This window comes from Elephas maximus, chromosome 3, assembly GCF_024166365.1.
Source record: "Elephas maximus indicus isolate mEleMax1 chromosome 3, mEleMax1 primary haplotype, whole genome shotgun sequence".
NCBI lineage: Eukaryota > Metazoa > Chordata > Mammalia > Proboscidea > Elephantidae > Elephas > Elephas maximus.
In genome coordinates, this window is record NC_064821.1 from 16,459,121 (window position 1) to 16,471,311 (window position 12,191).

The 12,191-nt window shown below is 44.4% G+C and overlaps 1 protein-coding gene across 1 annotated transcript; it reads left to right on the plus strand.

Annotated features, from left to right (window-relative positions):
* The first annotated feature begins 3,968 nt into the window (after nucleotides 1-3,968).
* Nucleotides 3,969-5,999, plus strand: LOC126070928 (serine/threonine-protein kinase MARK2-like). The gene has a single exon (XM_049875255.1). The coding sequence runs from the start codon at nucleotides 3,969-3,971 to the stop codon at nucleotides 5,997-5,999; it is 2,031 nt and encodes a 676-aa protein (XP_049731212.1).
* Nucleotides 6,000-12,191: the final 6,192 nt, after the last annotated feature.

Genomic DNA, 12,191 nt, shown 5'->3' on the forward strand with positions numbered 1-12,191 from the left:
TTGAAAAGACAGGAAAGAAAGAAAAGACCAAGATGGATGTCAGAGGAGACTCTGAAACTTGCTCTTGAACTTCGAGCAGCTAAAGCAAAAGGAAGAATTGATGAAGTAAAAGAACTGAACAGAAGATTTCAAAGCACCTCTCCAGAAGACAAAGTATTATAATGACACGTGCAAAGAGCTGCAGATGGAAAACCAAAAGGGAAGAACACACTCGGCGTTTCTCAAGGTGAAAGAACTGAAGAAAAATTTCAAACCTCGAGTTGCAATAGTGAAGGATTCCATGGGGAAAATATTAAACGATGCAGGAAGCATCGAAAGAAGATGGAAGGAATACACAGACTCATTATACCAAAAAGAATTAGTTGATATTCAACCATTTCAAGAGGTGGCATATGATCAGGAACCGACGGTACTGAAGGAAGAAGTCCAAGCTGCTCTGAAGGCATTGGCAAAAAACGAGGCTCCAGGAATTGATGGAATATCAATTGAGATGTTTCAACAAACAGATGCAGCGCTGGACGTGCTCACTCGTTTATGCCAAGAAATAGGGAAGACAGCTTCCTGGCCAACTGACTGGAAAAACAAAAAAAAGAGAGATCCATATTTATGCCTATTCCCAAAAAAGGTGATCCAACTGAATGTGGAAATTATAGAACAGTACCGATATCACAAGGAAGCTAAATTTTGCCGAAGATCATTCAAAAACGGCTGCAGCAGTATATCGACAGGGAACTGCCAGAAATTCAGGCCGGTTTCAGAAGAGGACATGGAACCAGGAACATCATTGCTGATGTCAGATGGATCCTGGCTGAAAGCAGAGAACACCAGAAGGATGTTTACCTGTGTTTTATAGACTATGCAAAGGCATTCGACTGTGTGGATCATAACAAACTATGGATAACACTGCAAAGAATGGGAATTCCAGAACGCTTAATTGTGCTCTTGAGGAACCTTTACATAGATCAAGAAGCAGTTGTTAAGATGGAACAAGGGGATACTGATTGGTTTAAAGTCAAGAAAAGTGTGCGTCAGGGTTCTATTCTTTCACCATACCTATTCAATCTCTATGTTGAGCAAATAATACGAGAAGCTGGACTATATGAACAAAAACAGGGCACCAGGATTGGAGGAAGGCTCATTAACAACCTGCGTGATGCAGATGACACAACCTTGCTTGCTGAAAGTGAAGAGGACTTGAAGCACTTACTGATGAAGATCAAAGACCACAGCCTTCAGTATGGATTACACCTCAACATAAAGAAAACAAAAATCCTCACAACTGGACCAATGAGCAACATCGTGATAAACGGAGAAAAGATTGAAGTTGTCAAGGATTTCATTTTACTTGGATCCACAATTAACAGCCATTCAAGCAGCAGTCAAGAAATCAAAAGACACATTGCATTGGGCAAATCTGCTGCTAAGGACCCCTTCGAAGTGCTGAAGATGAAGATGTCACCCTGAAGACTAAGGTGCACCTGGCTCAGACCATGGTATTTTCAATGACATTATACGGGTGTGAAAGCTGGACAATGAATAAGGAAGACCAAAGAAGAATTGACGCCTTTGAATTCTGGTGTTGGTGAAGAATATTGAATATACCAGGGACTGCCAAAAGAATGAACAAATCTGTCCTGGAAGAAGTGCGGACAGAATGCTCCTTTGAGGCAAGGATGGCGAGAATGCGTCTTACGGAATTTGGACACATTGTCAGGGAGGATCAGTCCCTGGAGAGGGATATCATGCTTGGCAGAGTACAGGGTCACCGGAAAAGAGGAAGACCCTCAAGGAGCTGGACTGACACAGTGGCTGCAACAATGAGCTCCAGCATAACAACGATTCTAAGGATGGCGCAGGGCCGGGAAGTGTTTCGTTCTGTTGTGCGTAGGGTCGCTATGCGTCACAACCAACTCGACGGCACCTAACAACAACAACAAGGTGGAATGTCATGGATTGAATAGAAAGGGATAAAACGCGTTTACGAAAGTCACAGCCCAGATCCGATGGAAGGGAAGGTTCCCTGGGGTGTGACCTCTATCACCTTTTATCTTCCAAGAGATAAAAGGAGAGAAATGTAATCAGAGAGATATAAGTACCTCATGCCACCAAGAAAGATGTGCCAGGAGCAGAGCACATTCTTTGGACCTACGGTCACTGTGCTGAGAAGCTCCTAGGCCAGGAGAAAATGATTCATGACAAGGACCTTCTCCCAGAAACAACAAAGATAGAAAGCATTGCCAGGGAGTTGGCACCCTGAATTCAGACTTCTAGCCTCGTAGACTGGGAGAGAATAAATTTCTTTGTTAAAGCCATCCACTTGTGGTATTGCACTTATAGCAGCACTAGATAACTAAGACACTTAGTGAAGTAGAGGGTTAGGGAGAAAGAGGAAGACCTTGACAAGACAGACTGACACAGTGGCTGCAACAATGGGCTCAAACACAGCAACAATTTTGATGATGGGGCAGAACCAGGAAGTGTTTTGTTGTGTTGTACCTAGGGTCACTATGAGTCAGAATCAACTCGACAGCATCTAATAACAACAACAGCCACTATGCAAGGCAGGAACGCAAGCGGAAATCTATATACAACTTTTCACTGCAGCACTTTTCACAAGAAGCAAAAGATGAACACAGCCAATATGTCCATCAGCAGGTGAATGGATACACAAACTTTGGTACGTACACACAACTCCACAGGGTTTTCAAGGCTCTGACCTTTCAGAAGGAGATCACCGGGAATGTCTTCTGAGAAGTCTCTGGGTGGGTTTGAACCCCCAAACTAGTAGATGAGCAATTAACTGTTGGTGCAAGCCAGGGACTTCCAATGGAATATTACACACACTCCCAAAAATGAAGTCTTGATGCATACGACAACATGGATGAAGCCTGAAAACACCAAGCTGAGAAAAGTCAGTCAGTCAGAAAAGGAGAGATGCATTCTGATCTCACTTATAGGGCAGAAGCAAATATACACAAAACAAAGCTTATTAGTGGTTACCAGGGGTGACAGGGAGGGGGAAGGAAGAGTTTTTGATTAGGATCATTGAGTTTATGTGAAAGGTAGTGGAATGATTTGGAACACAAACCGTGAAATGCTTGCACAGCTTGAATATAAGCAATGTAACAAATGCACATGTAGAAATTGTTGAAATGGCGTGTTTTATTATGTATATTTGCAACACAATAAAAAAAATAACATGAAGATCAATAAAAAGGAAAGAAAAGCTCTGTGGAATTCTCGCTCTACACACACACACACACACACACACACACACACACACATTTTTCTTCTAAAAAAAATGAGTAAAGAATCCCTGAGAGCAAAAAGCACAGTCAATTACCCCCCGTTTTTATTGGTCCATTTCTTGTGGTGACCTCATAAGGAGCCAATTCTTTGGAACTCCAAGCCCCTATATAAGTCCCTGGAAACCTAGGTTTGTGGTCTTTCTGGCTCAGGAAGCTCCTTCAGTGACCTGAGACATCGTGACCAAACTTGGCTTGTTTTCTCTTTAAATTGTGGTTTTTCTATTTCCTCGCCAGCTATTCTTATTTTCTCTTTGTTTTTCCTCATTTGCATTCATTCGTTTTTCATTTTATTCTTCCTTTACATCCTCAATTTTTCTTTTTTTCTATGTACTTGTTAATTTTTTTTATCATCTTACTATTATTGTTTTATTTTGTATTTTTTCTTATCCTCATGTTATTTATTCCTTTTTTGAATCTTTCTCATTGATTTCTTGTTTTGTTTATATATACAATTTATCTTATTTTTATCAGTTTTTAAAATTTTACTTCCTCTTTTCTCATTTTACCTTTTTGATTATATTTTAACTTTTTCTCATTTTTTCCATATTTCATTAAGTTTTTAGTCACCACTTTTTAGGGTTTTGGGTTTTTAAGTTTTTAATCCTACCACCAGGGCACCTCTTATCCCAAAGCCCGCTACGCCTTCGCACCATAGCCAACATGCTGCAGAGCCACTTAGCCTTCTCTGCTGTGGAGGAAACTCATGTGGGACGCTACCACCTCCTCAGAACCATCGGCAAGGGGGCATCTGCCAAGGTCAAGCTGGCCCAGCACATCATCACCGGCCAAGAGGTAGCCATTAAAATAATTGACAAGATCCAGCACACGTCCTCCGACCTCCACAGACTATACAGAGAGATAGAAATTATGAAGGATCTCCATCATCCAAATATTGTAAAGCTGTTTGAAGTCATAGAGAATGAGCACGCCCTCTATATAGTGATGGAGTATGCAAGTGGAAGGGACCTCTTTTACCACCTAGTGAATCATGGCTTCATGAGCGAAAAAGAGGCCCAAACGAAATTCCAACAAATAGTGTCAGCGGTGAAGTACTGCCACGACAAGAGTATTGTTCATAGGGATCTGAAAACAGAAAACCTACTATTGGACAAGCGAATGAACATCAAACTTGCAGACTTTGGTTTAGGAACTGAACTCACCCCAGGGAGCAAGCTGGATACCTTCTGTGGCACTCCCCCTTATTCTGCCCCAGAACTCCTTCAGGGAGAAAAGTATGACGGACCCCCAGTGGATGTGTGGAGCCTGGGAGTCATCCTATACTTCATGGTAACTGGATCTCTGCCTTTTCGTGGGAAGACCTTGACGAAGCTGCGAGAGCAGGTGCTGCAGGGACAATATCACGTTCCCTTCCACATGTCTAGCCAGTGTCAACACCTGCTCAGTAAAATTTTCATTCGTGACCCAAGAAAGAGAGCCACGTTAGAGGACATCCTAGCACATCCATGGATGAAGGTGAGCCATGAAGAAAAACAAAAGCTCTATGTGCAGCCACTCCCAGACTACGATAACCACTGGCACACTGAGGTGACGGTGAACACGGGTTACGTGCAGGAAGACATTCATGACTCACTGTTGAACCACAATTACAATGATGCGAACGCCACCTATCTGATCCTGCGTCACGACACATATGAGATTGACAGCCACACCAGCACCCTGGAACCCCAGGCTGAAGCCCATTGCACCGATAGCCACACTCCTTCCTCATCCCATGAAGTGCCTCCTACCGTCTGTCCTAAACCCAAACAGCGTAGTTACACCGAGCCCACCATTCCCACCTTTGGTTACTACATCCGCGATGCTTTGAACACTCTCTCTGAGGGAGGGATGGGGACCTCCATGGTGTCTACTTCTCCATCATTCTCCCTGGCCCTGGCCCACCTGCGGCAGCAATCTACCACAGCCTGGGCACAGCCCAACCAGGACTCTGACCTGTATGCCAAGGGGAGAAACAGTGAGGTGCCACAGCCCATCACACCACCCCAGTGTGTTTCTGTGCCTTCCTCCTCAGCCTACACCATCAACGAGAGTGCCGGGGCCCCGGAGAAAACCAGTTTTACCCAGGGAATGTCAAAACTAAGCTCCGTAAATGAGGAGCAGGTGCATGAGTTACCTGACCAGCCGAGTTTGCCCCAGACTGTGAGTCTAGCCTCTTCCTCTGAGGAGCAAGTGCATGAGTTACCTGACCAGCCGAGTTTGCCCCAGACTGTGAGTCCAGCCTCTTCCTCTGTCAGCAGCCAGGGCTGGAAGCAGGCCACTGGGAGGTTCTTTAAGCTCATGAGAAGATGCCTTTGTTTTACATATGACAAAAAGGACCACAAAGCATCGGACAGCAAAGCTGCACAAATGATCAAACCTCAACAGGCCAAACCACGCTCTCTCAAATTTACCTGGAGGATGAAGATCACCAGTTCCTTGGAGCCCGACGAGATGCTGCAGGAGATCTGTCAAGTGTTGGATGCCAATGGCTGTGACTGGGATCTCACACACAAATACACACTGCTGTGTATGAATGGCACACCAGGACAACAGGACTTCACTCAGTGGAGGATGGAGGTGTGCACCCTGCCTCAGAGGACTCTCAATGGGGTAAAAGTGAAGAGAATTTCAGGGACCTCTGAGGCCTTCAATAACATTGTCTCAAAAATCACCAGTGACCTTGCACTTTAAAATGGGGGCAGCAGCTGCCTGAGAGAAAACAGGAGTTCCAAGGTTTAAGCTCCTCTGTAATTTTGAAGGTAATGTTCGGAAAACCCACCTAAAAAAGGTGCCCGAAATTCACTTCACTTGAACCCTGTTGAGCAATCATCAAGGCAGTGTGCATACCTTCATCCTCCACTGCACAAAGTCCTCTTGGCCTGCACGTCACGTGTGCACAGCAACACATATGCCCGGGAGACATCCCACTCGCAGCTGTTGGCATCGCACACTTGGCAGATCTTCCACATCATCTCGTTGGGCTCCATGGAGCTGGTTCCTCCACGTAAACTTCAGCGACAACAGCTTGGCCTCTCCAGGTTTAAGCACTTCCACCTCGTCTTTGCTCTCAGATTCCTACAGATCCGCTGCAGCAAACATGAAGCAAAGAATTCATGAAAACAAAACAAACACTCCCAAATTCATCCGTTCAGACAGACAAAGGAAAGCTTGTAATAGGGAAAGCCACTTGATTCACTAACACGGCCATCGAGATCTCTCTGGAGTCCCTTGGGATGCACTGAACAGCAAACCAGAAAGTTGTCGGTTTAACTCCACACACAGATGACTTGAAAGAAAGGCCTCCAGTCTATTTCTGAAACATCTTGAAGCTGAAGAAAATCAGACCAAGTCCACAAGAGCCAAAGTATGACCTTGAGCTTGTCCCACCTGAATTTAGAGACCATCTCAAGAATACATTCACTGACTGAACACTAATGACCGAAGACCAGGCGAGTTGTGGAATGACATCATATGTTCTTCCTTGTGAAAAAATCTGGAGTTTAGCCATCAAATTAGATCCTGGGCCATGCGAAACTCAACATGGAAGACTTTCAAGTGGGCCTAAGTATTTCAAGAATAGCCATCAATTCTATTATACATTGGATCCTTTTCTGAACCTGTTTATTGTTTTCAGAGGGAGACCACCTGCCCTATCGTCTCCACCCTAGGAGAAATTTTTCTAGCACACCCATTTATAGAACTTTAGTAGCCTTGGAGGTGGCATGCCAATAAATTTTGCCCAAATTGACCTTGCTTCTCAGCTTTTCATGGTTGGCTCTGTCTCCTTACAGTGACATGTCTATATTTTTTAACACTGGGTATCAGTTTCCAACAAATATTTCCGTATTAATGGTTTTGGTAGGCCTAGCACACACTGGAAGCAGGTAGTTGTCAATTTGGTTAGACTCTCCCACGTGAAGAGTGCTTAGATAGCTCCATGGGATTAAATCCATTTTCCATAAGAAATTGCTTTGCTATAACCCCCCAGCAGCCATGCCTGATTACTGGGGGCACAGCCACAATTACAATTCCTATAGGACATACAAAATACTGAGTGTTATTTAAAAAAAAAAAAAAAGAAACTTGTGTTTTGACAGTGTGAGAAGGTTACATTAGGGAAGAACTTCCAAGCTAGTTGTAGTTCCTGATTTTTTGAGACATGCTTTGGTCCACCTAATTTATACCATATACTTTACCTTCCTTGCATGTACTGATGAGTGACCACTGCCCTTGATCACTTAGTGGGATTCATTTCTGCCTCAGGAAAAGGGCTTGTACTGGTGGGGGAGAGAGAGCATTATAATTAGTAGGAAAATAGGTCAATACTTCTCAGGGCCTATGGTTGACAGGATTTACATTGTGAAAAATATGTAGTGCAGCTTAAGAAAGAGCAAGAGCTTGCCAAAGTGATGCGGGGGCGCTCCAAATACTGAGTTCCAATCACTTAAGCCTGTCCAGAGTCATTTCTCAATTTATTGTCCTGCTAAATGGATGGACACCCATTACCAAATTCTACATCATTCCCAATATCTCCTCCTTTTCCTTCTTACTATTTGTACTGAGTTAGAAATATGTGGCGCTGAGCTGGCAAACCAAGACATGTAATCCTGCAAATAACACTGAACAAATCTCAGTGGCCCCCTGCCATCCCTCGCTGCTGACAGAGGGAGAGGCTGGGCTCACAATCTGAGGCAAACTCGGCTGGTCAGGAATCTCTTGCAGCTTCTCAGCATGCAAAGAGCTTAGTTTTCACACTCCCTGGAGGAAACCAGTTCCTTCTGAGCTCCACCACTGCTGCTCATGGTGTGGGATGAGGAGGAAGCCTCACAGACACACTGGGAAGATGTTCTAAACTGCAGCACATCACTGTTGCTCACCCTGGAGCACACTCCAGAGTCCTGGTTGGGCTGCACCGAGTCTGTCCTGGATTCGTCGTATATGTAGGACTGGGGTGGAGAGACTGAGGTACAGGTAGATGCCATGGAGGCCCCTGATCCTGAATCAGATAGACTGTCCAAAGCATTGTGGATGTTGCCCTGGCCAAGGTGGTCTTCCCTTAATTTCTGGAATGGTCAATTCCGTGTTTGTTTGTGAAAACATTGCTGTTCACAGAGGGCACAGGACTGGCCTTCTTTCTCTCCAGGATGGGTTGTTCTTATGCTTCTGCTCTTCTGCCCTGACCCCTGGTCCTCCTCAGGCCGCACATTTTTTGCCATAATTGCAAGAGGAATTTTAGGTACGCCTCATGGACTAAATTATGTCTCCCCCCAAAAGTGTGCATCACTTTAGCTGGGTTATGATTCCCTGTATCTTGTGATTGTCCTCCATTCTGAGATTGTAATTTTATGTTAAAGAGGATTAGGATGGGATGGTAATGCCATCCTTACCCAGGTCACACCCCTGATCCAATGTAAAAGCAGTTACCCTGGGGTGCGGTCTGTACCACCTCTTATGTCTCAAGAGATAAAAAGGAAAGGGAACCAAGCAGAGAGTTGGGCACCTCATACCCCTAATAAAGCAGCAACAAGAGCGAAGCTCATGCTTTGGACCTGGTGTCCCTGCACCTGAGATGCTCCTCTATCAGGGGAAAATTGATGAGAAAACCAACAGAGAAAGAAAGCCTTCCCCTGGAGCTGACACCCTGAATTTGGACTTTTCGCCTATTGTACTGCGAACAAATAAATTTCTCTTTGTTAAAGCCATCCACTTGTGGTATTTCTATTACAGCAGCGCTAGAAGACTAAGAGAGCTGGAATGGCAGGCTCGCTCTACCTCCTCTGCTTGGGTTAGCACAAGAGGGTACACTGTACACCATGGGATGAAGATCCACTGCAGGCTGCTATGGCCTTCTGTCTCAGGTGTTTTACGACCAGGAGCAAATAGATGACTATCACAACACTGTACTTTGGCATCATCAATAAGCACTGAATCTCTCACCATGTGTAACACATCACCTCAATCCACTGAGGGTCACTGTAATCTGGGTGTGGCTCCACATACAGCTTTTGTTCTTCATGACCCACCATCATCCACGGATGTGTCAGAATTGCCTCTGAAGTACCTCTCTCACTAGGGTCATGAATGAAAATTTTGATCAGCAGGTATTCATACTGCATAGTCATATGGAAGGGAAAGTCCCTTCACTACCTCCTGCCATAGTATCACGAAGGTATTTCCAACAAAAGGCAGGGATCCACCTACCAACAAATACAAAATGACTCCCAGGCTCAACACATCCACTGGGGGTGTCTGTCATACTTTTCTCCCTGAAGAGTTCTAGGGCAGAATATAGGAAGGGAGACTGCCACAGGAGGTATACAGCTTGTTGCCCAGGCTGAATTCATTTCCAAGGTCAAGACCTGAAAGTTTGCTGCTCATTTTCTTATCTAATAGTAGGTTTTCTCTTTTCAGGCCCCTCTGAACCATACACTTGTTATGACAATCCTGCACTGCAGACACTATCTGGCAGAATTTGGTGGCTTGAGCCCCTTTGTCCCTCATCCTGCCATGAGCCCTTGCATGATGAAACACCTCCCCTCCACTTACTTATTCCATCACTATGTGGAGTGTGTTCTCATTCTTGATGACTTCAAACAATTTCACAGTAAACACTCCCACAGCTCCATGAAGGCATTTCCACCAAAAGGCAGGGATTCACTCACCAACAAATACAAGATGACTCCCAGGCTCCACCTATCCACTGGGAAGTCCGTCGTACTCTTCTCCCTGGAAGAGTTCTAGGGCAGAATAAAGAAAAGGTATGAATGAAAGCCTTCATAATTTTAACCTCTCAGGATAGTCTGTGGATGCTGCAGGAGGTTGCTGGGTCTCCCTAACGATCTCACCTTATTCCCAGTGAGAAGAGCTTTAGCCAACTTCACCTTGGTGAAGGTACCTTTGCAGAGGTTTTCGAGCATTTGGTAGTCTTACACATGGGTCTCCTCCTCAGAAGAAATGGCCGAGAGGCCTCTGCATCATCTCGGACTTGGGTCAAGTCTTACTTGGCTTAGGGCCAATGGGTCCCAATACAGGATTCAAAGTGGTAAAAACTGATGACTAAATAAAAACTAGGCCCCTGGGTGGCACAAATTGTTAAGCCCTGGATGACAAGCCAAAAGGTTAGTAGTTCAAACCCACCCAGTGGCATCTCCAAAGTAAGGCCTCGTAACTGACTCTGAAAGGTCACAACCTTCAAAACCCTGTGAAACAGTTCTACTTTGCACGTTTGGTGTTGCTGCGAACTGTTATCTACTCAACAGCAACTAGTAACATGCAAATAAATACTTAATAAAAGGAGAAAAAGATGAGAAAAAGCATATAAAAACTAGAAAAAAAATACAAAATAAGAAAATGAAAAAGTGACAAAAATCAGTTTTATTTTGGGGGTTAGTCTGTGGAGGTTGGAAGAGCTCTGCTGGATCTTGTCAGTGATCCTGGCTCTGAAAGTGGCCACGTTTGGATTCTGGCCTACTGAGTTCCAGTCTCTCATTCAGAGCCCTACCAAAGGGCAATGTTAAAATGAATCAAGTGGGTAAGTTCAGCAAGACGCTGAGATAGGTTATATGAAGCTCTCACCCCACCAAAGGGGGAAAAGAAACCTAGAAGGTGTTGCTACCCTGTGAGTATCCTGAAAAGAGTCAACAGTTCACACCAACACAGCAAATGCTGAATCAAGGAAAAGATGGCTTTAAAAAGGTAAGGCAACTTTGTGGTCTCTTTTCTTGCCCTTGCCCCATCTCCTCCCCAACTCAGTGGTCATCGTATAGCAGCAGCACTTGCTTCTGATCCCAGGGTGGGACCCTGTTCCTGGCTCCAGTTAGAGTACACAAAATCATTGTGTGTGTCTCTTCTAATCTTTCTGGGGGATGCCTGAAGGACTAATGCAAGGACCTTGTCTCTTTGACCTAACTTACGACCCAGGCTGCTAAGGTGGCAGGCATTTATAAGGAAAGATTGCAAGAGGAACTAACAGCCCATAGAGGGCTCAGGCTAAACAGTATGCTCAAAACATACCATAGATAGCCTAAGGCCTAAAAGCCAAAAATGGGAAGTACTTCTTTGGAAAATCAGGATATTCAAAAGCAACTGTGTGTTTGGGGAAATTTAGCAGGCTACAAATACCTAGAGCAAAATTTCTGTTCAGAAACTACCCGAGAAAGACCTACACTTTTTCTCACTCTGTAAGTGTTTCAGGAGTGCCCCAGCACAGAGCCAATCTGCACAGACTAGGAGAAGTATTTGTGGGTTTTGTTTTGATTTTTTGTTTCTTTCTTTTTTCTATGTATTTTTAGCTCCTCTCATTTCAAAATCACTCTAAAAACACTAGATGGGAATTTCCATTTTCCATTCCACTATAAAAGGAACTTGGATGTCCCTTGCATGCTCACAATAAGAAAAACCTGAAAAGAAACAACTCTTCTTAGCTCTGTCACAGATCTGAACTCACAGAGCAATCTGCTATCCCAGAAGCTGGAGATACACATGCACTACTACAAAGAATCCCTGCTTACTGGGAACAGAGAATGCCACCACCGTTACTTCCACCTCCTGACCTAGAATCATATGTTATTAGGTGCCGATGAGTTGATTCCAACTCATAGCAGCACAATGTGACGGAGTAGAACACCGCCATAGGATTCTCTAGGCTGGAAACGTTATGGAAGCAAACAGCCAAGTATTTTCTTCTATGGAGTTGCTGGCTGGTTTTAATCAACACCCTGTTGGTTAGCAGCCATGTGCTTAACTATTATGCCACTAGGGCTCCTTACTTCAATGCTAATTGACTAATCCCTGGAAACTGAGAGAGAGAAATTTCACAGGGCCTACCCTTATGGTTCCTTCACACTTCGGTGAATTTCTCATAAAGGAGACTCACTAGGTTTT